The sequence below is a fragment of the Chelonoidis abingdonii genome, chromosome 3, assembly GCF_003597395.2.
Source record: "Chelonoidis abingdonii isolate Lonesome George chromosome 3, CheloAbing_2.0, whole genome shotgun sequence".
Classification (NCBI taxonomy): domain Eukaryota; kingdom Metazoa; phylum Chordata; order Testudines; family Testudinidae; genus Chelonoidis; species Chelonoidis abingdonii.
In genome coordinates this window covers 32,228,730-32,254,773 of record NC_133771.1, presented here as the reverse complement: position 1 = coordinate 32,254,773, position 26,044 = coordinate 32,228,730, and the positions used below count along the sequence as shown (strand labels likewise).

Below are 26,044 nucleotides of genomic sequence, written 5' to 3'. Positions count from 1 at the left end.
CATGGGAAGGAGACTCTGGAAGAATTCCACCACAATTTCAACAGCTTCCACCCCACCATCAACCTCAGCCTGGACCAATTTACACAGGAGGTCCACTTCCTAGAGACCACGGTACAAATAAGTGATGTCACGTTAACTCCACCCTGTACCGAAAATCCACCAACCGCTATGCCTGCCTTCATTCCTCCAACTTCCATCCCGGACACATCACATGATCCATTGTCTACAGCCAAGCACTGAGGTACAACCGCATCTGCTCTAACCCCTCAGACAGAGACCAACACCTACAAGATCTTCACCAAGCGTTTTCAAAACTACGATACCCGCACGAGGAAATAAGGAAACAAATCAACAGAGCCAAATGTGTACTCAAGAAGCCTCCTGCTGCAAGATAAGCCCAAGAAAGATAACCAACAGAACTCCACTGGCCATCACCTACAGTCCTCAGCTAAAACGTCTCCAACGCATCATCAGCAATCTACAACCCATCCTAGACAACTATCCCTCGCTTTCACAGGCCTTGGGAGGCAGGTCAGTCCTCGCCCACAAACAACCCGCCAACTTTAAGCATATTCGCACCATAGTAATTCTAACTTGGGAACCAATCCATGCAACAAACCTCGATGCCAACTCTCTGCCCACATATCTACACCAGTGACACCATCACAGGACTAACCAGATCAACCGCTGCATCATCGCTTCATTCTCCTGTATGTCCACCTATATAATATATGCTATCATATGCCAGCAATGCCCCTCTGCTATGTACATCGGCCAAACTGGACAATCCCTACTTAAAAGGATAAATGGACACAAGTCAGATATTAGGAATGGCAATATATAAAAACCTGTAGGAGAACACTTCAACTTCCCTGGCCACACAATAGCAGATGTAAAGGTAGCCATCTTACAGCAAAAAAACTTCAGGACTAGACTCCAAAGAGAAACTGCTAAACTTCAGTTCGTTTGCAAATTTGACATCATCAGCTCAGGATTAAACAAAGACTGTGAATGGCTCGCCAACTACAAAAGCAGTTTCTCCTCCCTTGGTGCTCACACCTCAACTGCTAGAAGAGGGTCTCATCCCCCCTGATTGAACTAACCTCGTTATCTCTGGACTGATTCTTGCCTGCATATTTATACCAGCCTTTAGAAATTTACACCATATGCGTCTGTCAAAGTGGATATTCACCCACGAAAGCTTGTGCTTCAATATGTCTGTTAGTCTATAAGTTGCCACAGGACTCTTTGTCGCTTTTTACAGATCCAGACTAACATGGCTACCCCTCTGATACACTGCGTTGTACAGGTCTGAGTCCAACTACCCATATCTCAGACTTTCTAGTTCCATGTCAAAATGGCTGCTCTAACCGTTTGTTCGTGGTGCAGTGTGGGAAAACTTGACTATCCACTACACTTGACTATCCAGAGGACAAAGAAATTTATCCTGTGGGGTGATTTTGGCAGACTCACAGAGCATGAGTCCAGTGATGCTGCATCTAAACTGCAGAGCAATAGGGCTTGAACCCTGGATCCAGGCTTGACTCAGGCTCATACCCTCTACCCCTGGAGGGTCCTGAGACCGTGGGTCCAAGCCCTGGGTTGATACAATTTGTATGTTGTTGGATGGGGGTTAGGCTTGAGCCCGAGTTCGACCCCTGGGCTTACATTGTGGTGTAGACATACCCTAAAGGGCTATCTTGGCTTGTGATCCATAGGCAAGACTATTTGCAGATGTGATTCCTGGTAATCGTGCAAGTATTTTGTCGTGGAAGTATTTTGGACCTATCTTTGAACCTCTGTTTGGAAGAGCCACTCCTGTGAAGTTATCTGATCTCACACAGGTTATAGAGCTAGTCAAAAAATTATTTAGTTCTAGAATTTTCCAATCAGCTTCAAATCTAACAGTCTTCTCCCTTCTCAAATTGCATATTTCATGAATATTTGATTCTGTGTATTGGATACCTCCTGGGTAGTATGGCAGGTTGGGATGGCTACCTAATCATTGGAATTATTTTGTTCTGACAAACACACTCTTAAAATGAGTAAGAGCTTTTAGAAAGGGTGGTTTCTAATGATATGAATTTACATGATTAAAAGCAAAAAACATTCTGGGTATGACTTGCTTTAGCTAACACCTAGACTGTCAATCACATGTTTGCTAACTGAGACATTATTGAGCTTTTACAGGTCAAACTATTGTGTTAGAACTAACAGGGAGTAAAACTGTAACTTATTTAAAAAAACAGATATCTGACGTCAGTACAGATGTGGAGAGTGAACCAGAGAGAATAAGTATTCATGGCTTGTCACCTTTCTCTGAAAGTGATGGAGATTTACAGACAGAAAGCAGCTTTGGACATGTTTCTTCCATTGGCAAAGCCTCAGGTAGGAGCAGATATAATTTGAAGTCACTGTTCTATATTGTTAAGATGCATTTTAAAAATGACTGTTTGTTTAGTACTAATCAGAAGGATTTGTTGCTTATGTAGAGGTAGGAAATGTAGATGGAGGATTTCCCTCTTATTTATTATCGGTGTACTAGTCATATAAAAAGTCATGGTCCCTCTCCAAGGAGTTAAAGGCTAGACAGGCACATGAAACATGAGGGTTGCTGAAAAAAGTTATATTTTTTCAGTAGGTTTTCTTCAGGGTGGGCGGGGGGAGTTGTTTGGTTTTGTTTAGGGGGGTGATGGTAGTGGTTGTGGACAGGGTTAAACTTTACCTGATGACTGCTACTCAGAGTAGAAAATTAATGAGCCAGCATGCCCTTCAAGACCATGCCTTCAAAAGCACTGCAATTTTAAGGCAGTAACATTTGTGTAGTTAGTGACAGTCTTGTCACTCATATCTTCATTAAGTTTTCAAAAATACAGTTTATTGTGCGTCTTACTTCTGTTATATCTTTTTTCATTTTCTGGCTGTAGTTAACTTTTTCTTTCCTATAGGAAAGAATGTGTTGTTTTCAGTGTTTTTTTTTTTTTTTTCCTCTCTCCCATTTTTTCCCCTACATTATGCTCTCTGGTTTCTCTTCTATATTTTCTGTCTGTATGTTTTTCTCCCTCTATAACTCCTCTCTACCATAATTCAGTTTTTTAACTTCTCATCGATCTCTCCTGGCCACTCACAGACTTGGAAATTTTACTAGACACTTATTGGTCAGTGTACTCACCCTTCTAACTAAAATCCAATACAAAATTGAAGGGGCAGGGGCACTGTCTGGATAGAAGCCAGGAATACCACAGTATCTGATGTTGGACATAAAAGCATCTAAATAGATTTGACCTTTTACATCAGCTTCAATCTTGTCCACAACCTATTTTCACGAATCTCTTTGCTTGCATCTCCTTTTGCTTCCCGGGTGCCACTTCTGTTTTGCTCTGTGTCAATTGATGCTGCCATATTTGTCTTGCTCCTATTCGCATTTTTTCTCCTTTTACGCAACCTCATATGCCTGGAATCTCATCATTCTTTCCTGTGCTCTTCCATTTGGTTTTCTGTTAAAATGCAGATCTTCTGAAACCTATAAACTCTAGTTTTCCCTTCAGTGAAGAACAACAAGAATAACAAAATTATAAAAAAAAATCCAAACAAAAATAATGGAAACCATAAAACATATGCTTAGCTTTCCCATTCATTAACAAAACGTTTTATCCCATTTCCCATCCTATGTCTTTACATTTTCAACTTAAGTTGCAGGGTCTTCAGAGCAGGGATTTTTGTCATCTTCTGTATTCACATAGCACGCTGGCACTATACAAATAATATGTAGGGCAAAGTTTTTTAGTGAACATTTCCTGTTATAAATGTTCCAAGAGGTTGCTTTACAATTCACATTGTCTGTAAAGCTTCTTCCTTCCTTAGTTCCTTCTTCCATTTAGGACGGTTCCTTTCTGCAGTAACATTTATCTTTTATAGCAGTTGTACAGTAATAGATATAATTTTGAGGAAGGCAAGTAATTACCAGATCCTTCCTATACTCCTGGGGGAATTCTGCACCACTGTGCATGTTCAGAATTTGTGTCCCCTGCAGATTTCTTTGCTTCGCTGCAGAAAATTGACTTTCTGATGGGAAAGCAAAGGGGATCCACAAGACCCTCCCAGCAGTATGTTTAGGATACCCAGGGGAGCTGGCAGAGAGGTAAATCACTGTGGAGTAGGGGGCAGGACTGGCGAAGACCCGGGTGGTGGTTCCTATCCTGTGCTGGGCTCATTTGTTAGTCCTGGCTGGGCTGGGGAGGGTGGGACTTCCTCTTCACCTGCATGGCATCAGGGGCTGTCAGACTCATCCCCAGATTTTTTCCTCGGTTGCAGGAAGCTTTACAAAACTCCCCTCTTCCCCCTCCCCCATGTCTGCCTGCCCAGCCCCTGTGCATCCAGACCCCCTCATACCCAGACGCTCCTGCCAAACCTCACCCCCATCGACTCAGGACCCTCCCCTTATTCCCCCCCAGCCACCGCCCCCCGGATGAGCCTCACTCCCCCTGCACCTGGACCACACCAGCGAGCCACCCGGATCCCCACTCCACTGAGCCCCAACCAGCTACGTCTGGATCCCCACTCCCCCAGTATCTAGGACCCCTCTGCAGAGTCTCATTACCATTGCATCTAGAACCCCCCAACAAGCCCGTGTGCATCCAGATTCCCCCCACACACACACCCAGATCCCACACTGAGCCTCCTGCACCCAGATTGCCCCACACAGAACCCTCTCAACCCACATCTGGATCCCCCCCACACTAAGCCTCTCCACACTTGGATCCTGCCTGCTGAGCCTGCCTGCCCACACCTGGTGCACCTGGCCCAGAGGGGCAGGCCCGGTTCTTGGCACAGAGGGGCAGGCGCTGTGTCAGGGTTGGGTGCAGCCTCACCACTCGGTCTGTGTCCTGGGGAGAAGCTGCATAGTGATCTCCCACCTGTGTGCAGCTTGTGGCCTGTGCTCCCCAATGTCATGCTGGAGTCTCCACATTTATTTGACAAATAAAATTTGGAGAATTTTGCAGAATTTTTATTTTTTTTGGTGCAGAATGCCCTCAGGAGTATTCCTAGCTTATCATTGTTTCACACTGTGGATTACAAAAATGGAGTCCAGATTTTTTTAAGTAATTGCACCTGTATTTGTAAAAGTACTTTTAAAGTCAATACTATTGAATTCGGGCAACATAAAATTACCGGTGCGTTTTGGATAGCCGTGTCTAAGAGATCATATGTACAGTGTAGCTGTCATTTGTATAATGAAAGTTGGTCCAAATGAGCAGTATTGCATTTTTTCCTATGCACTGGCTACTCATAAATTGTGTATAATTAATTTTTTTCTGTGCTGTTTATTAAATTATTGATGGCTTGCTGAGGGGGATTTAGATACCCTTTTTAAATACTTTTTCTAATTAATAAACATTTTATCTTTGTTATGTTTATCTGGGGATAATAGCTCATTATTCAGCAAGCTGATAGGTTAACATTCCATTTAGTGTAGTCTAGTTGTTGTTTGAGAAGCCTATTAAATTCTTAAGTTGTTGTTATGTTTAATTGTATGTTGTGTCAGGTTTAGTGCTGACTGAGCAATGTGCCCTTTATAACCTAGAACAAATGAAAGGTGCTATGTCATTGAGAGCTACAAATAGAACAAGAGGATTATTTTTAATCAAGCTATATATATAGCAATGAAGTTTCAACCATGAGGCCCCCTGTAGACACAGCTTATACATATAAAAGGTGAAACTGATGACTGAAAGGATTACCTGAGGTTCATGCTTTTGTTCTGTGACTTGCACGTACACAGTAGATGTTGTAGGATAGCTTCTTTATTGACTTAGCCAGTTTTTACCAGGCATGCACTGTGGAGTCAGTTCCTTGATCACTCTATTTTAAATGTCTTTGCGACATCTTTAATGTCTGAGATAAAAAGCAGCAAAGAGTCTGGTGGCACCTTATAGGCTAACAGATGTATTGGAACATAAGCTTTTGTGGGTGAATACATCAGACTGACGAAGTGGGTATTCACCCATGAAAACTTATGCTCCAGTACATCGCCTTCCTCTGTAGCGTGGGGCATGGGTCGCTTGCTGGTGGATTCTCTGCAGCTTGAGGTCTTCAAATCACAATTTTGAGGATTTCAATAACTCAGTCATGGTTAGGGGTTGTTATAAATGTGTATGGGTAGGGTTTTGTGGCCTGCCTTGTGCAGGAGGTCAGACTAGATGATCATATTGGTCCCTTCTGACCTATGAGTCTATGAGTCTATGAATCTGTTAGTCAATAAGGTGCCACAGGACTTTTTGTTGCTTTTTACAGATCCAGACTAACACAGCTACCCCTCTGATACTTGAGATAAAAATGTAATTCTCTGTTATGAGGGCACTTCTGAGAGCCAAGAACTGCTGAGTTCTAATCCCCAACTCTGACACATTCAGCTTTGGCAGATCACTTATCCTTTCTTCCTTGATATCCCATGTGTAAAATTAGGATAATACATATTCCTACCTCATGGGATGTTGTGAGGAATTAGTTAATATTGGTAATGTGCTGTATAAGAGTTAAGTATTAGTACCTTTCTAGAGAGCTAAGTTTAAACACTGTTCTCGCTAGAATGGTGCTTTCAAGGTTTAACATTTTTGTATAGATTGAGGCGACGCACACAGTTTTTCTGGTGTGCCAGTGGGAATTTCCTCTAGAGAATGGTCATACTGGGTCAGACCAAAGGTCAGTCTAGCCCAGTATTCTGTCTTCTGACAGTGGCCAATGCCAGGTGCTTCAGAAGGAATGAACAGAACAGGTAATCATCAAGTGATCCATCCTGTCACCTATTCCCAGCTCCTCAAGTATTTGTTTCTTACCCTGATGTCTTATTAGCAAGTCTGTGTAGCTACATTGGCACTGGTTCTCAGCCAGCTTGTCTTCTTGTGTTGCAGTAAGAGGTACTTTGAGAGTTACGCCATTTAGAACACTAATGCCAAAGCTTCGATTTGAAACCACCACTATTGGCTAAACACAGCTTGTTGGATGATCAATTTCTCTTGTTCTCTGCATATTTACATGTTCAGTGTAACATATTTTGTCTACAAAGTTATTTTATATGTAATTTTTTTTTTTTTCCATCAGCAAGAGAAACCTCATCTGTCTGCTCCGGATCAGTAGATGGTGATTCGTATTTACTTAAGAGGAAAAAAGGGAACTTGAGGATGTCTATGCCAATGACACTTTCATTCTGCTATATTGCACTACTCTGGCTGAGAGAACCAGTGACATTATCAGATCTCTTAAGGTATGAATAGTCTCTGTGAAATATTTGCTGCTGTTGTAAGTAATGAATTTTTTTTTAATTTGGGTTGCTTGCTTGTTAATTAGTTGGATTATAGGTAGAGCTGGTAGTGATCCTATATTTAGTTTGCCTCACACTTTCCATGATAGAAGATGCTTGCAACCATATTTTAAGAGTCTCTAATAGCACTATTGTTTGCAGCAAGTGTTCTGAAATTTGTCAGGGAGAAAGTCCTAGTGTTGGAGAAGTGCCTTTTCTTTGTCCTTTTCTTTTCAGATTTAGTTGAGTTGTAAATAGATAAATATTACAGTTTCACGTCTCTCATTTGTATTCCTGAGGAGAATGTTCATGGTCTGCCTAATAACTAAATGAATACTCCAAAGATACAGGCTTGTGCTACTGCCAGAACATCAGCAGCAATACAAACCATAAATCTGGCATTTTCTAGCTTTCATTTGCTTGACCTAAATAATTGTCTTTTTAACACATTTTTGTATGCTATAAAATATAGACATAGACTCAATGGCAGACCAAATTGATGGAAAAAAATTTGCCCAGAAGTTATGCTAATATTCAGGCTTGCCTTTTTAGTTCTTTATAGGTAGTTCATGAATATTTAAAACAATAGAATAATAGTCATGCTAAATGCTCCACCTGTTTTTCTTTTTGGTTTTCCCCCAAAGTGGTAGTTAGCTGACTACTCCTTATCCCCTGTGATATGTGCTTGTGCACCACATCAGGCAACCAGACAGTTTCTAAGGGATTTATATTACAGCACCAAAACTATTCTTATTGTTATTTGGTGCATTCAGTACATAACCTTGCAATTAACTCATCTTAAAGAGACACTGTGGTTAAAAATGACATTTTAAAAATGTTCCTACATATGTTTCAAATAGCAATATATATATTTTTAGTGCCATTAAACTAACATTCAATGTGCTGTTTATTTTTTGTATTCCTCTCAACGAGTAAGACTACAATTTCAACATGGTAGACTTCACGTGGCTGTAGAATAATACAGTAATACAGTCCAAATCTGGCTAAATCTAGCTATGTTGGCAAGACCAAAATTGTAACCAGTTTGTGGCACTTCAGTTTTGGGCCTTTGCATATTACTTTTTTTCACATTGTACACAGGACGTAGGGCTTATCCACACTTGGATTACCATATTTAAATGGACAGAGACTATAAGCCCCATCTGTTTTTGCAATAGAAAAGTCTTTGAAACCTTGTTTAAACACAATTTATTCTGAATTCTAAACAACACTTCATAAAATGAGTGTGGACGTGCCAAAAGATATTAGAACTGCTTTAAAAAGTATTCTCAAACATGGGCTCTTGGAGTAGGTGTCATACGAAAATTGGATATTTTCCCACGCAATGTTTACCTTCATTGCAGTATTTGTGATATTCTCTATATTTAGAATGGAGAACATGTCACTTGGGTTAACTGCTGTGAGTGATAAATAAGGCTGCGATTCTTTCACGGAGGTCGCGGAAGTCATGGATTCTGTGACTTTCCATGACCTCTGTGACTTCTGCGGTGGCTGGTGTGGCTGACTTCAGGGCCAGCTGCTCAGGCACCCCACAGCCAGCTGCACCGGCTGTTGCTGGAGTGACCTGGGGTCAGCTGCTCTGGTGGTACCTACGGCCAGCCACACTGGCCGTTGCTCAGGAAGTAAAGATTTAGTCAGGAGTATTTCTGGTAAAAGTCATGGACATGTCGTGGACCATGAATTTTTATTTATTGCCTGTGACCTGTCCATGACTTTTACCAAAAATATCCATGACTAAATCTTAGCCTTAGTTTATAAGTGTCCAACTTTTAATGGGTCTTTTATACTAGGGCTATGAGAATTCTTTAAAAACAGTTCTAATAGGTAGAACCATGTTTAGTGAGTACTGTGTTTAAACTGTATCAAAATACATCTTGCCCCAGCAAATATAGACGGATCCTGAAGTGCAGTTGTCTAACACGGTTCTTTGGGGGTGGGGGAGGGAGAGGGGATTGTACTGTCCATACTGGTCCGGAAATCTGCATCATTCTGATCCCAGTGTGGACAGGACATTTTGGTTATATATTTTATTCCTTATTGTGAATCAGTGATGTTAAATTGATGGAAGAGTGCACAGAATTTCAGAATAGGAAGTACTTGGCAAGATAACTTTCTAAAATCACATTAAAACTGTTACAAATATTGCAATAATTCTATTTATTTATTGTATCTTCATTTTAAAATCACTTTGAATCTAGTATTTCTAGAATAATTCAGCATAAACTTACACTGTAGTTCTAACTATACTTTGAATTTAAATTCCAGATCTCAAAAAAATGGTCAGAGAGTGTAGTCATAGGAAGTAATTGACATTCACTTACAGTAGTTCTTCTTAAATGGAATGTTGATAAATAGCAAGTAATATACATCAAGTAGCTTCTTTTCTATGACTTAAATCTTGTTAAGGAATGCCTGTTTAGTCATTTCTCTAACTTTGTTTTCACTTATAAAAGTGAGTTGAAGGAAGGGATATTCTATTTCTGCCCTCTAGTATATGGTGTTTTCTTTTACTTCCTTGACACTGTCTGCCAGGGCTTAAACAAAGAGAAGTAACGCATGTTTGTTCAGTGAAATTTTGCAAACAGGCACTGACTTTTTAGGAATATGTCATCTCAATACTGGGCCATCCAAGTTCCTGGTGCCCTTTTCTAAAATCAACATTGCATTTTCTGTTACAACAGTGACTTCTTTCATTTTTTCTTTTTTTTTTAAACCACTGCTCTTTGCTGTTTTTGTTCTTGCTTATTGAATTAAGGTAACTGCCCAGATATCTAGGTATGTCTGATACAGCTCAAATTCCTGTCTGGATAGACTAGGGCTAGCACTTTTGTTGGTAAAACTTATGTCACTCAGGGGCGTGAACCCTCCCCTCCCCCTGTCTCGCCTGACCGACATAAGTTACATTGACAGATGTGCTGGTGTGGACAGTGCTATGTTGGCAGGAGATGCTCTCCTGCCAACATAGCTACCGCTGCTCGTTGGGGGAGGTTTAATTATGTCGATGGGAGAGCTCTCTTCTGTCAGCATAGATCAGCTGCATGGGAGGTCTTGCAGTGGCACAGCTGCATCAGTACAACTGTTTCGCTGTAAGGTCTCTAGTGTAGAAACAGTCTAAGTGTGTCATCCGTGTGACTTACGTACTTGGTACTGGTGTATTTTAAAAATAAACCAAAAAATCTTCCCTAACTGTACAGCCAAAACCTATGCTGTATCTTACTATGTCTTAAACCTCCTGCAGGAAATTTAATGTTCTTGTTTTTTCTCTTTGTAATAAAAGTATTGTGCAACATTCATACCAACCGGAGTATCACTTCCTACCAGGAATCCTATTTTAAAAATCCTGAGATTTTAAGAAAGTGTAGTGAATTTAGCATTCATGAAACCTATGGGTTTGATAATCTTCTAGGTTGAAGCCTGCTGTTTAGCTTCATGCTGGGTAGTATAAAGTTTCCATTAATGTGCCTTAATTCTGACGTGGAGGGGCCACCTCTTAGAGTGAGGATAATTCAGTCTCCCTCTCGATTCAAAACTTGTTTGTTTGCTGATAATGTCTAGCTGGGTACTAGATATTGGTAAGTGTTATGGTATTTTTTTTATTTAAACAGTTGCCTACTAAGAGCTAGACTGAGACCACAACTGATTTCATGTGAGCTATTGAATAGCCAGCAGATGACACTACTGAGATGGGCTTGATTTGAATCTGTGATCTCTATGTGAAAAAGCCTATGGTATTGCCACTCTCTCCTCCCCTCATTCCTCCCGCTCCACCATATTTTTAAAAAAATTAAAAATCCAAAGTGTGTTTAGACATTTATCTAAAATAAATGCATTTTATAAATTGATGGTTGTCTGATTTAGTTACATATAAACTAAGAGTTCTATGACCCTGATTGCACGAGCTCTGCATACTTACTGTGGAAATATTAAACTCTCCTTTTGTGTTTAGTTAAGTATGTAATGGATTTGAGGAGAAAAATGCTATAGCTCTATAACTGTGTTATCATAAAAGTGTACTTACTGTCTTCTTAAGAGCATAGCCCAATATTGAAAATATTTGAATTAAAATATTCTACCTGTTCGTAAGAATTGATTGTATAGAGAATGTGCAGAGAAAGCTGGATATAAACATGTCTAGAGTAAACTCAGTGCCCTAACTTTATCTGAGAGTCACTTTTGAGCTTGAATTTTAATAATCTAGCTCTCTTGTTAAAGAACAGACAACTTTTTAGTATTAATGCAGAATTTTGAAGGACGCAGTGTTAGCTGGAATTATTTGGGCATTTCAATTCTGATGCTATTTTAACTTTGAAATTAAGACGTCAATCTTGATTTTTTTTTTCCGTGCCATTTTAAAAAAAAGTGGCAAAGAGTTCTGTGGCACCTTATAGACTAACAAACATATTGGAGCATGAGCTTTCGTGGGTGAATACCCACTTCGCTGGATGCATACATGTTAGTCTATAAGGTGCCACAGAACTCTTTGCCATTTTTACAGATCCAGACCAACACAGCTACCCCTCTGATATTTTTTTACAAGTATACGATGCTTTAAACTAAATGTTGATTTGACTTAAACTCTTTTTTTATTTAGGTTTGTTACAGAAGGTCACATTCCTTACTTGAATGCTTTTCAGTGTTTTCCAGAAGAGATGAAATTGTATGGAGCTGATCTCAAGATCTTTCGTGTAGAGGTGACTTTTATCCTTTTATTTTTATTTAATAAGCTACATATCTTATGGTATATTGTACTCCTGCATTATGGTACTGACAATTTGAGTGAATCTACCTTTGTTATGATATTATTTTGCTTCCTGGTAGTCATGCAGGAGCCAGTGAGCAAATTATTCTGATTACTTTCATATTTAAATTAGAATAATTAGGTTGATAACTTGATAAGTTCCGAACAGGTTTTTCTCATAGATTCCAGAGCTAGGAAGAACCATTGTGATAATCTAGTCTGACCTCATAGAATACAGGCCATAGAACTTCTCCCAAAATACTTTCTAGAATATACCTTTTAGAAAAATGTCTGATCTTGATTTAAAAACAGTCAGTGATGGAGGGTCCACCACGACCCTTGGTAAATTGCCCCAATGATTAATTACCGTCAAGTGTTTATATTATGTTTTCTTATCTCTTGGGAAATGCAGAAAACATAAATAGAATTTAGGCTCTTTTTCCCATAAAGTCATAATATCCTTTGAATACTCAGTTGAAATCTCCCTCTCTTTGGAAGCAAGTTCTATCAGTTTTTATAGTATGATGTGTTCTTGCTGTACTTATTGGATTTTTTTCTTCTTTAGTGTTTAGTTTAAGAATGTAAATTTTGCTAAAGAGTTCATGTTAATATGTTCTGTCCATATGAAAATAGTCTCCCTGCTGCTTGACTTAGCTGCATTTCCCCTTTGGCCCACTTTGTAGAACATCTACAGCACTTATTGCCTCATACCCCTTCTAGCAATGGGATTCTCTCTCTTTGAGGGCACTGCACAGTCAGATCCTCTTCTGCCTGATGACTATTAGAGAAATTGGTGGCTTCTCTGTGTGTGGTTTCTTTCCCTCCTCCCTTTCCCCTGGGAAGGAGAACTTGACAACATCCTGTACCTGGCCATTGTTGCCCTACCAAGGAAGGTATTACAAGAGCTAACTGGAAACAAGAATTTTGTTTCATGAAAAATTTTCCACCTAGAAAGAAAACAGATCTTTTTTGACTTTCCCCAAAAAACAAGGGAGGGAAGGCGAGAGACCAGAATATCCCAGAATGTCCAATAACCTGTTGGCTAAGGCCCTTGCGTGGAACATGGTTCAATTCCCTGCTCTGCCTGATTCAAGAAATATGTTAGCCAGGCAGTCAGCCCAGATTATGCTCTGAGGAAGAAGTCTGGGGTGCACATTTTAACACACTTAAAACCACTGTCACCAAACAAGAACACTTCACCAGAGAAGTAGACTGCATCATTGAACAGGCCACCCAAATACCCTGTATTGAAGCAAGTTCTCTCAGGAAAAAACCCTTTGATCACACACTCCTAGTCCATAGACTCATAAGACTAGTAGGGTCCTCAGGAGGTCTTCTAGGCCAGACCCCTGCACTCAAGGCAGGATGAGCCAACGATCCATTGTAATAAGAGCAAAAGCAAAACTGCGATTGTGGTCCATGCTTACAATTAAATGTGCACACTGCTTTGTAGCAAACTGATTAATGTACAGATGGCAACAACTTTAACAGAAATTTGTCAAAATGCACAGCGACATCTGAGGACCTGATATGTCTGGAAGAATCAGCTTTGCTACTTATTCATTGCTTGTGGGTAAAGCTTCATTCTGCGCCTCCCACCACGCCCTCCCCCCACCCACCCCCACAGAGTTTGAGAACCTCTGATCTAGAGTATCCCTGACAGGTGTTTGTCTAACCTGCTCTTTAAAATCTCCAATGACGGAGATTCCACGACCTCCCTAGGCAATTTATTCTAGTGCTTTAATTACCTGACAGTTAGGAAGTTCTTCCTTTTGTCCAATCTAAACTGCCCTTGCTGTAATTTAAGCCCGTTGCTTCTTGTCCTATCCTCAGAGGTTCAAGAAAACAATACTTCTCCCTCCTCCTTGTAACAACTTTTTATGTACATTACTTGAAAACTGTTATTTTGTCCCCCCTCAGTCTTCTCCAGACTAAACAACCCCAATTTTTTCAACCTTCCCTTATAGATCATGTTTTCTAGGCCTTTAATAGTTTTTGTTGCTCTTCTCTGGACTTTCTCCAATTTGTCCACATCTTTCCTGAAATGTAGTGCCCAGAACTGGACACAGTACTCCAGTTGAGGCCTAATCAGCTTTCAAGCAACACTCTCCAACCTTGCCAAGCTCATCATGAGAAGCAAGGTCTCCCTACAGACCAGGGCACATCAGCTCAGAGCAGCACCAGACCCTGCCAGAATAACAGATGCAGAACCTGCAAACATATCTCCACAGCTACAGTGATCAAAACCCCCCACAACAAACCTTTTAAGATTCATGGGTCCTACATATGCATATCACAACATGTGGTATATCTCATTCAGTGCTCTAAATGCCCCAATAACTGTGAGGAGAATATGTCTACACTGCAGTTAGGCACATGTGGCTGGCTTATGCCAACTGGCTCGGGCTAAGTGGCTGTTTAATTGTAGTGTACACATTTGGGCTCAGACTGCAGCCTTTGCTCTAGGACCTGTGAAGTGGGAGGATCCTGGAGACGGCCTTGAATGTCTACACCACAATTAAACAGCTCTTTAGCCCAAGCCCCAAGAGCCAGAGTCAGCTTGCATAGGCCAGCCGCGGATGTCTAACTGCAGTGTAGACATATTCGTAGTATCTTTTCCAGGCCTGAAGAAGAGCTCTGTGTAAGATTGAAAGCTTGTTTCTTTCACTAACAGAAATTGGTCCAATACAAAATATTATCTCATCTACCTTGTCTCATTCGTATTCAAAGTAGGGCTGAACTGCAAAATATCACTGAGTTTTCCAAAGTGTTGAGTGTTCAGGGGTCTGCCCTTGGATTTTGCATTTCTCTAATTCACATATTTATAGTAAAAAGTACAGTTGAAAGATGGCTGTGATGATTATGGTCTGTGAATATTTTTCTTTACTTGTGACCACCTTAATATCTTGATTGCTTAGAACACTGCCTCTCCTCTTGGTGACTCAGTAAGTTGTCACTTTTCCCCCTCTGAGTCAGTACTGAATCAATGCCCTCGCAAAGCTTCAGTTGGCACTGATTTGTTAGAGTTTTTGTCTTTTGGGGTATGTCTCTCTGCAGTTATTTTGGGGTCTTACTTGACTGTTACCCCTAGCCTCTTCCTTCCCCCCTCCCCAGTACTGTCCACATATAAAGCCATCTCACCCAAGTTTGGTGGTACTTTAAATCCAGGCTGGTTGGCTTGTCTAGGGGTATAGGCTAGAACTTGGGTGCTACTTTCATCGGGCTGGTAACCAATGTACCTTGCAGTGAGGAATGTTGATGATCCTCCAGTGCCTTCCCAAAATTCCACCTGTTCCCAGAAGGACAGACAAATTGTCCTGCAATTCACTGGGGGAAAGTATCCTAGAGCAGCTCAATTCAGCACACACAACCATGGGATATGCCCCCAGAAATCCTATTGATGCACTTGGGTGAGTGCAGCACCAGTAAGGCCATAGTAACTTGGCTGTGTCTTTGCAGTATGCTTGCACTTGCATGCTGTTAAACAACTACCACGTTTCACCTAAAAAATGAGTGCATTTCAGTAACTGACTGTGATTTCTGTATATGTAGTTTATTTGGGATCTTTTGAAATCAATGATCTATATAAATGTACTATTTCCTCAACTTCAATAGCAGAAAAGTTAGGAGCTGCTTAACATTCACTGTTTGGGTAAGCTGTGAAAGTTAATAACCTACACAGTATTTCTTTAGTTATAGGTGTGGATTTATTCTTCCTAATTATAGTACTTTTTTAGGAGTGGCTGATGAAATGAATCACTCAGTTTTAGAACTGTACTTATCTACCTTGTTCCGCCTACTACAGAAGAGTAAAATTCCTTTTTATTTCTGGTGTTCTGTATCTTGCATCAGGCCACTCTGTTGAAATTCTTACCTTCAGTTTGACTGAAATAATTTAGTGAAGTGACACAGATGTAGTCTAGGTTTTGAAATATGTCCCTAAAATGAACACACGAACATGCTAAACCATTTCCTCATTTGGAGTTTTTAAATATGCAAGAAGTTCCCCTGTTTTTAATTTTGACTTGTAAACCCAATGAGTGTTTTACTATTTGCTATTACTTTACTTTATAAAATAGCTTGGGTTGAAGATCTGAATATCCTATTTTTCCGAGAAAATTTGTAACCCACCGGTCAGAGAGCATGTGTGTCCATATCCGTCCATCCCCTTCTGTTCCCAGGTGGGGTGTGAGTCTGTTAGCTTGTGCTGTAGAGACTCAAGCATTTCTGCTATGGAAGTCCCCAATTCAAGCCCTAGTGATGGCCAAGATGGTGACTGTTAGATATGCACATGTTGAGACCATAAAGCTTCATCATTAACCAGAGCATTGTTGTATCTAATTTCCATAAAAATATTTAAATATTCATGATATTTAGTTTCCTCCATTTCCTGGTTTGTCAGGTCAGAAGTAAGAAAACAAGTCCTTTAAAGTGTGGTTCTGCTCTGAGAGGTGGCACTGCAAAAAATGTTGTGGTCATGGTAACCTGTTCATCTCAGTTATTCCATTTCTAAAGTGTTCAGTTTGCAAGTTTAAAAGAAATTTTTTTTAAACTGACAGCTGTGCAGACTTATTCTGAGATCTGAAAATCAAGCTGTTTTTTTTTGCTGTTTTTGCATCATCTTCACTAATAAAGGTTCTATAGGCGTTAAGTGACACCTGTAAATTCCCTTGCTTTGAATGGCTTTCCCCATGTGTCACTGCTCTACAGCCAAAATGCTTCTGAAATAAATGTAGTCAAACTTTACTAATTCTGGGTCGCTGAGATTGAAAATGATGCTTAAAATTGTTGATTGGCTCTAGTCTAGCTGTTGGGCTCCAGACTACAGCAGTGGAATCTCCTGGCAGGTGATGTTAGGGTTTCCATGTTCCGTGACCGTCAAAAGGATCTTGTCCCATTCTTCTTCATGGAAGGTGATCTTGTAGCCTGCAACAACATCGATGGTGTGATGGCAGCCCTCAACATCGTTCACGATCCAGATGAGTGGAGACTGTTCATTGATTCATCGAAGACGAGTCTTAAAGCTGTTTTGCTGCATAATGGCAATGTTTTGCCATCAATTCCAGTTGGTCATGCAGTCCATATGAAGGAAACCTATGACAACATGAAACAACTTTTGAGGTGCATAAACTATGACCAACATCAGTGGCAGCTTTGTGGCGATTTGAAGGTTGTTGCTCTCTTGCTTGGTCTGCAGACTGGATACACAAAGTACTGCTGTTTTCTCTGCGAATGGGATAGTCGTGCAAGAGATTCCCACTACATCAAGAAAGATTGGCCACTCCGACAGTCATTGGAGCCTGGGAGGAAAAGTGTTCAGCATCCACCACTTGTTGAATCAAGGAAGATTTTGTTACCACCCTTACACATCAAGCTGGGTCTGATGAAGAACTTTGTCATGGCCATTGACAAAACACAAGCAGCTTTCAAGTACCTCCGTGGAAAATTTCCAAGGTTAAGTGAAGCTAAGATAAAGGAAGGTGTCTTTGTTGGTCCTCAGATTCGTGAACTTCTTCAAGATGATGCATTTGACCATGCACTGCGTGGCAAGGAAAAGACGGCATGGAAAGCCTTCCAGTTAGTGGCAATAAATTTTCTCGGAAACAACAAGGCAGACAACTACAGGTTGTTGGTGGAAAACCTCCTCAAGGCATACAAAAGCCTTGGTTGCAACATGTCACTAAAGATACATTTTTTGCACTCTCATCTAGATTTTTTTCCACCGAACTGCGGAGCAGTGAGCGACGAGCACGGCGAGCGATTTCACCAGGACATTGCAACAATGGAGAAACGCTATCAGGGCAAATGGAGCCCATCAATGCTTGCAGACTATTGCTGGACAGTGACAAGAGATGCTCCATTTAATGAATATAAGAGACAAGCCAAGAAGGGCCGCATAGACACTGAATAGGACTAAACTATGTACATAATAGTTTTTTGCCTTTTGTTTCATAATAAATTTTATTTATATAACCCTTTTGCTGATTTTTAAAGTGTTACATAAACAGGACAGGTGAAATATTATCATGTAAAGCAACCATAAACACATGAAAAGACCTAGGTTTACAATTTATGATTAAAACTCTACTATCTACACAATATACATAGACATAAAATGTAAAAACTTAAATATCTTAGAAACAGTAGCCAATCAGTTGTTTTAATTGTCATATTTGAATTCAGCACATCAAAATACATAATAAATACCACATTTTATCTCTGAAGCAGACGACTTCTCAAAAATTGTAGACCAGTGTTAATTGATCAAATTTAGTACACAAGCCTGCTGCACAAGAAGTAATAGAATTAAAATTCTCAGAGCTGTGGTATCTCTGCACAAGTAACCAAAAGTAAAAGCAGAAAAAATATGCATTTGTAAATAGCATAAACAGATGTAACTATATATACACACAAAATCAGGTCTGAATACGGAGTCACTTTTGCGGGTAAAATGGTAATTTAAAAATGTGGCACCTGTAACCCATCATTTCTTCCAGCTCATGATTAAGGGGCAGATTAAAATTAAATTATTTTCCTTATTCTTCTCTCTCCCTTCTATTCTTTTGTTCTTTTCTTTCTTCTTTCCTTTGCAGATGGAAGTGCTCAATTACTGGGCCCCAATCAGTAGGAATGAATCTTGAAAGAGAAGCCCATCACCTAGTTCCCTTGCAAAACTCCTTGCTCCACTGTATTCACATTAAACTGCTTGGCCTACCAAGCTCCGCAAGTAACCTAAGAACAGTGGAACAGGGCAGCAGCAGCTTCCCTTTCAAACTCTGATCCTGCCAAACAGTAGATTTGAAGTTGTCTTGAACATCTACTCGAATTGCTCTTGCTAATACAGCTTCAGGGTTAGAAGGAAGAGTAGGAAGAAAGAAGAATTAGAGTGGAATGGGGAAAGAAGATTTAAACAGGAATTCAGATACAAACAATGTTATATTCTATATGTAATATTTTTTGGCAATTACTATTACACTAGAAGGTTTTCATTTGGTTCCTTTTTTAACAAATCATTTTATGAAGATTCATTGACAAACAACTAATTGTTCTAACATAGGAAGGGGTGTGGTTTTTTCTGCTAGTTATATACCTTGTGCTGCAGTGCACTCCAGAAGTTGATAGGTGAACAGGCACAGACTATTGAATGGTGTTTGCTTACAAGTTCCTTGGTTTTTAGTTACTCAGTTTTATTCTGTTGACATGCCCTGTTGTCATATCTGTGGAGTTGGCCAGAAAATGGAAATTCCTTCCCACCAAAGATTTAGTGGGAAAAGATTTCCAGAAAACTTCTATTTTGGGAGAACCAAAGTAAAATTTTCAGCTTCTGAGTGAAAGTAAAATTGACAAAAAACTGTCCAGGTGGGCAGTCTGGGAGCCATCATTTCAATTTTTCTGACAGAAAATCAATTTTTCAGCAGCATTGAAATTTTCCTATGGAAAACTTTAATTTTGTGAAACAGGCATTTGCTGTTTGGAAAATAATTATAGTAGAAATTTCCTGACCAGCTCTACTTGCCTGCTGCTCTTCTAGCTTTTAATCCAGGGGTAGGTAACCTATAGCACGTGTGCCAAAGGCGGCATGCGAGCTGATTTTCAGTGGCACTCACACTGCCCGGGTCCTGGCCACCGGTCCGGCGGGCTCTGCATTTTAATTTAATTTTAAATGAAGCTTCTTAAACATTTTAAAAACCTTATTTACTTTACATACAACAATAGTTTAGTTATATATTATAGACTTATAGAAAGAGACCTTCTAAAAACATTAAAATGTATTACTGGCACGCGAAACCTTAAATTAGCATGAATAAATCAAAGGGTCGGCACACCACTGCTGAAAGGTTACTGACCCCTGTTCTAACCAATTGTATTTGGTAAGCAGGTACTTTACTGAATGATCCTAGTCATGACAGTGTCTTTGTAAAATCAGTGGCTGGCTTTGTATCACTAACGTTTGATTTGTCCAGTTAAAATGTACTGTAATAAATAATACATTAGAATAATCATGCTCTTTAGTCTACTCCTTTTATGCTGAGTATCTTTGCTTGAGAATGTAGAACCATGGACTCCTCTGAAAATATAGTACCTCAATTGTGTGTTTTGTGCTCTGAAAGGCAGAGGAGGAGTATTCAGAGACTCTTGAATTATTAATTTATATATTTCATTTGTGTAATTCAGATTTAAAGTGTATTTAAGCATTGTTCTATCTCAAGCCTCTAGCTAAGACTTGTGCTGTCCTTTGAAAGACAGTGTTGTACGAGAACACATAACATATCAATCTTAAACAAAGAGCTCTGCTCGGCCTTACCTTTGGTAGGAGCTGCTGCTGCTGCTGCTGCTCCTCCATAATGTTATTTAGCATAGCTGTTTGCAGCCCCGTTTTACTAAAAATGGCAGAATTTGTTTGCTGTCAGTGTTAAAAGATTGAACAGTGAGAACACTTAAATCTACAACTCTCACAACCACAAAATGATCACATTAATCTTTTTTCCCCCAAAAGTATGCAGGTTGTATAAATTAGATGGAGCTTAATGTCATCCTTCTAGGATTTCAAGTGGATGTTATGACTTAATGTGTCTTCTCTTCAGATGTATATTTTTACATCTATTTTACATATATTGCGGGGGGGAGCCTAGGTTTCTTTACCGTAGGCTAAAAGTGGCCCCATTAAAAATAGATGTATGTGAAATCTTTGCTTAAATATTTCTCAGTTTTTGTTTTGGAGGAGTTGTAGGACAGCTTGCTAGTGAATGTTCATCTCTTCAGCATGGCTCACCTTTTCATCTTGATTACTAAGTCTCTCACATTGGTGAATAATGTTGGCAGCCCAGAACCAGTGAAGGGAAGGAAAATTCACAAAAAATATGGTGGGCAAAAATGCAGTAAAAACAGAAGCTTAATAATGTTAGATTAAATTGATAGAGCATATGGTAGCCCCCCTGGAATAGAAGAAATGACAAACAACATTTTATGAATTATTCAGTTTATTTCTCTCCAGTATTCCAATTCTGCTTTCACATTAACAGATTATTTATCTGTGTATTTCTAGACCATTTGAATCAGGTTTCTGAGCATTGTCTTGTTCAACTCTTACAGAAATTAAGGGCTTTGATTCATGGGTAAGTTAAACTGATGTAACTTACATACAAAAAAACTAGATTTAGAAGTTAGTTTGTTCGCAGAGGTAAGCACTTATAAGTTAAGAAATGCCAGGATTGAGGTTTCTTTATAAGATTAATTTGGTCCCCTTATGTGCATGCATTATGGTGCAGTCTTTAATTACATGATCACATATGTTTTTAATACAGGACCCATTTTTAGTGTGTAGCATGGATGGTGTTTGGAAAATGAAGCAGCTGTTTGCTATTTATTTTTATCCTCATAATTCCAATATGTGGGTCTATGCCTTATTTACTGCATGCCATCCCAACCCCTGCACTGACTACAGAATGCTTCAGTTCCTCATGGTATACTCTTTGGCACTCATCACTGTAATATCAGCTTGCCTCAGTCATTAGTGAATTTATCTTTACATCTTTCCTGTGAAAATAGAGTATTATTATGATCATTGTACGGTGGGTAAACTGCAACAGATAGTGACTTGCTGAAGGATACACAGTGAATCAGTGGCAGAAGCAGGACTGGAACTGAGGATGACCACCTCCTCCCATTGGGACTCGTACTCCTAAATCTCTTTGGCATTTTTGAAAATCTCCCCCTTCCTTCCTTCCTTTTTTTTTTTTTTATGAATTTGAAAAAGTCATTTAAAGACATATTACAATATGCTAGTCTCCCAGGTTTGTTGGATTGTACATTTGCATTTTTATTGCAGGCAGCTTCCTGACTGTAGGTAAATCTGTTTAACCAACTCTTTTAGACTGCTCTGCTGGGAATTAAGTTGAAATGTTTGTTCATTTCCACAACTTTCCCCACTCCAGTGACAACTGTACATCATTCTCTACTTCCATGTGTCAGTCCCTTTCTGAGTCTTTAGGCCCTATTGCATAGCTGGATCCACACAGTGCAGGCAGATTCTTGCATCCAAGGAGAGCTCTGTTGAAATCAGGATCAGGGTTTTAGTTTGTAAACTTGATGGAGCAGGAATCCTTTTCTTTGCTTGGCAAGTTTGCCCAAATTTAAAATGCTGCATGCACTTTTTAAGGTAATATGGTAAAATTATGTTTTATTGAAGAATGCATTGTTTTTCTTCGAAGGGTAGTGAGATGTGTATTGTGAAAGTGCCACAATTAAGATTACATCGTGGTTAAAGCATATATTAACATCTTTTAAAGTTCTTACGTTCTACAAGAAGCAAACTTGATTGGGCAGTAGATAAGGGTATGTCTATACTATGGGATTATTCTGATTTTACATAAACCGGTTTTGTAAAACAGATTGTATAAAGTCCAGTGCACGTGGGACACTAAGCACCTTAATTCGGCGGTGTGCGTCCATGTACCGAGGCTAGCGTCGATTTCCGGAGTGTTGCACTGTGGGGTAGCTATCCCATAGTTCCCGCACTCTTCCTCACCCATTGGAATTCTGAGTTGAGATCCCAATACAAAAACGGTGTCGTGGGTGATTCTGGGTAAATGTCATCACTCAATCCTGCCTCTGTGAAAGCAACAGCAGACAATCATTTTGCGCTCTTGTTCCCTGGATTGCCCTGGCAGACTCCATAGCATGGCAACCATGGAGCCCGTTTTGCCTTTTGTCACTGTCACCGTATGTGTACTGGATGCTGCTGACAGACGCGGTACTGCAGTGCTACACAGCAGCATTCATTTGCCTTTGCAAGGTAGCAGAGACGGTTACCATCCCTATTGCACCGTCTGCCATTGTAAATTGGCAATGAGATGACGGTTATCAGCCTTTCTGTACCGTCTGCTGCTGTCATGGGTGCTTCTGGCTGGCCTCGCTGAAGTCGGCCGGGGGCACATGGACAAAACTGTGAATGACTCCCCGGGTCATTCCTTTCTTTATGTTTTGTCTAAAAATAGAGTCAGTCCTGCCTAGAATATGGGACAGGTGTACTAGAGAACCAGAGAGAAGAGCCGCTCCGTGTCAGAGCCCCAGAGTTCCCACAGAAATGATGAGCTGCATGCCATTCTAAGGTGTGCCCCTGCAACAGTCCCACCCGTTGCTTCCCTCCTCCCCCAGCCCTCCTGGGCTACTGTGGCAGTGTCCCCCCATTTGTGTGATGAAGTAATAAAGAATGTAGGAATAAGAAACTCTGACTTTTTAGTGAGATAAAATGAGGGGAAGGAAGCCTCCAGCTGCTATGATAGTCCAGGCAGGACATTAAAGGGTGGCGGGGGAGAGGAGCCCAGCCTCCTGCTGCTATGATAGTCCAGGCAGTACAGAATCTTTTCTTTAGACATGAAAGGGAAGAAGGGGATCTGATGGAGCTCAGCCTCCAGTGCTATGATGAGACGGTACCAGCCGTTCTGTACTATCTGCCGGAATAACAGGGAGTCATTCCATTTTTACCCAAGGCGCCCTGCCGACCTCACCAAGGCCAGCCAGGAGCACCCACAGCTATGATGATGGTGGATCAGTCATATTGTTACCGTCTGCCACCAGGGAAGGGGATGCTGGTGTTCAGCGTTGCATCACCCTATCTACCAAGCAGTATGCTGTAGACATAGGGTGACATTGAAAAAAGGCGAGAAACGTTTTATTCCTTTTCTTTTGGGGGGGGAGGAAGGGTGTAAATTGACGACATATACCCTGAAACACCCGGGAAATGTTTTTTGACCCTTCAGGCATTGGGACCTCAGCCAAGAATGCAAATGCTTTTTGGAGACAGCGGGGACTGTGGAATAGCTGGAGTCCTCAGTACCGCCCCTCCCTCCCTCCATGAGCTGCCATTATTCTTGGCTTTCCGTTATGCTTTTCACACAGCACTGTGCTGTGGCCTCTGTCTATCATAGCCTGGAGATTTTTTCAAATGGCTTTGTCATTTCGTCTTCTGTAATGGAGCTCTGATAGAACAGATTTGTCCCCATAACAGAGATCAGATCCAGTATCTCCCGTACAGTCCATGCTGGAGCTCTTTTGGATTTGGGACTGCATCGCCACCCATGCTGATCAGAGCTCCACGCTGGGCAAACAGGAAATGAAATTCAAAAGTTCGTGGGGCTTTTCCTGTCTACCTGCCAGTGCATCCGAGTTCAGATGCTTTCCAGTGTGATCACAATGGTGCAACTGTGGGATCCGCCGGAGGCCAATACCGTCGATTTGCGGCCACACTAACCCTAATCCGACATGGCAATACCGATTTCAGCACTACTCCTCTCGTTGGGGAGGAGTACAGAAATCGGTTTAAAGAGCCCTTTATATCGATATAAAGGGCCTTGTTGTGTGGACGGGTGCAGGGTTAAATCGGTTTAACGCTGCTAAATTCAGTTTAAACGCGTAGTGTAGACCAAACCTAAGAGACTTAGAATTATTTTTGGAGGTACAATTTTGAGAACCAAATAAATTGGTTTACACCGTAAAAAGTAAGCACAGAACAGAGATGTTTACTTGGTGGTAGTTTCTAAGAATGGTAGCAAGTGGGCTGCCTCTTTTATTTTTCTGGCTGCTGAGGTTGGATGTATGCCAGTGGGAATCCTCTGAGTGTCATTTCATAAAATTCTTATCTCTGTTTCCCCTTCCTCAAAGATGTTAGAATTGACACAGAAGCCAGTTAAGGCTCTGTTGAGTTTTTAGAGTTTAGTAAAAAATACAAATAGAATCATATAAGTTGTGCAAATCAACTTTGCTGCCTTCATTTTTTTCATTCGAAATGGTAAACATCAGTTCCCTCCTCAGTCCTGCTACTGTTTTTGGAGTACATTTTAACCCTTCTATTTGGTGGGATTTTTTGCCGCTCCCCCCCCCCTTTTTTTAAATGTATTGCAGATATGCAATTAACAGGTGCCAATAGCCTTTCTTTCTCTTCTGAAACAACTTCAGAATGATAATAAGCAAGGGTGAGGCTTTTTTAAAAGCGCTGAGGAGGAAGTTCACTTCTGACAGGGTTATTGTAATCAGTTTATCATGAGAGCCTGCTGTTGTGTAACAGAAACTCTAGCTTGTCTCTACCTGTCTTAAAGCATTGCTTAATGAAGGAAAACAACCTAATGAAATATTTGTGAAATTCAATAAAATTTGTTCGCAAGCTTTAAATTTTAATACTTGTTAGACAATTCAGCACAATACTAGGTAGCATTTTAAAATTTATTAAGCTTAAGTGTTGTAATATAAGTGATTATTATCATTCAGATTTGCATTCTGAGCATGTGCAAAGCAACAGTCAACCATGTGTCTTTGCTAGTTTAATAATATATTAGAACTCATTCAGCCAGAACTTTTTTTTTTATCTAAAATTACCCAATAACCAAAGTAATGTTTTGCATCCCCAACAAGTATTGTATTGAAAAGTCTTCCAGATAGAATGGAGAAATGGAATTTGTTTTGCTATCTAGCAAAGCAGGCTTCCTTCTGTATTCAGTATTCATCCTATGATCCCTGTTTGTTTGTTTTTTTCCCTTTATGTGGACAAGACAGCAACCAGGCCTGCATTCTTCAAATAGATATATATGATATGATTGCACCATTAGGTAGTCATTCTCCATAGCATACCAAGGATTTGCTCACAGAAGTGCATTGATCATTCTCTGTGTTATTATAGGAGATGGACAGAGTGCCAATATTGCTTTTCATATGGTTTGATAAGGATGATCTTGACTGCATTTTTAATATCCTAGAGAGTTAAGGAAACCATCTCAACAACATTCACTCCAGGCTCTACAAGGTGGACAAGTCTAATGCTACTATTATCTTAGTGCTTTGTTCCTGTGGAATCTTGTAAAACTTATTTTAAATGTGACATTGATCTGTATTTCTTTTCTTTTCTTTTTTTTTTTTTTTTTTTTAGTTGAGGAGTCCTCACAATTTTTTTCCCTTCTTTGGAATATTGAACAGTTATCTAAATGGAGTTA

General features: G+C 40.2%; 1 protein-coding gene across 4 annotated transcripts in view; it reads left to right on the top strand.

The window, feature by feature from the left end:
* TAF1B (TATA-box binding protein associated factor, RNA polymerase I subunit B) overlaps positions 1–26,044 on the top strand; it is a 70,229-nt gene that overhangs the window by 16,935 nt on the left and 27,250 nt on the right. For all 4 annotated transcript variants that reach the window (XM_032779731.2, XM_032779732.2, XM_032779733.2 and 1 more), the window contains 3 exons: positions 2,250–2,388; positions 7,102–7,264; positions 11,913–12,012. In XM_032779731.2, coding sequence (XP_032635622.1) covers positions 2,250–2,388; positions 7,102–7,264; positions 11,913–12,012 — 402 coding nt within the window. The remainder of the gene's footprint in view (positions 1–2,249; positions 2,389–7,101; positions 7,265–11,912; positions 12,013–26,044) is intronic.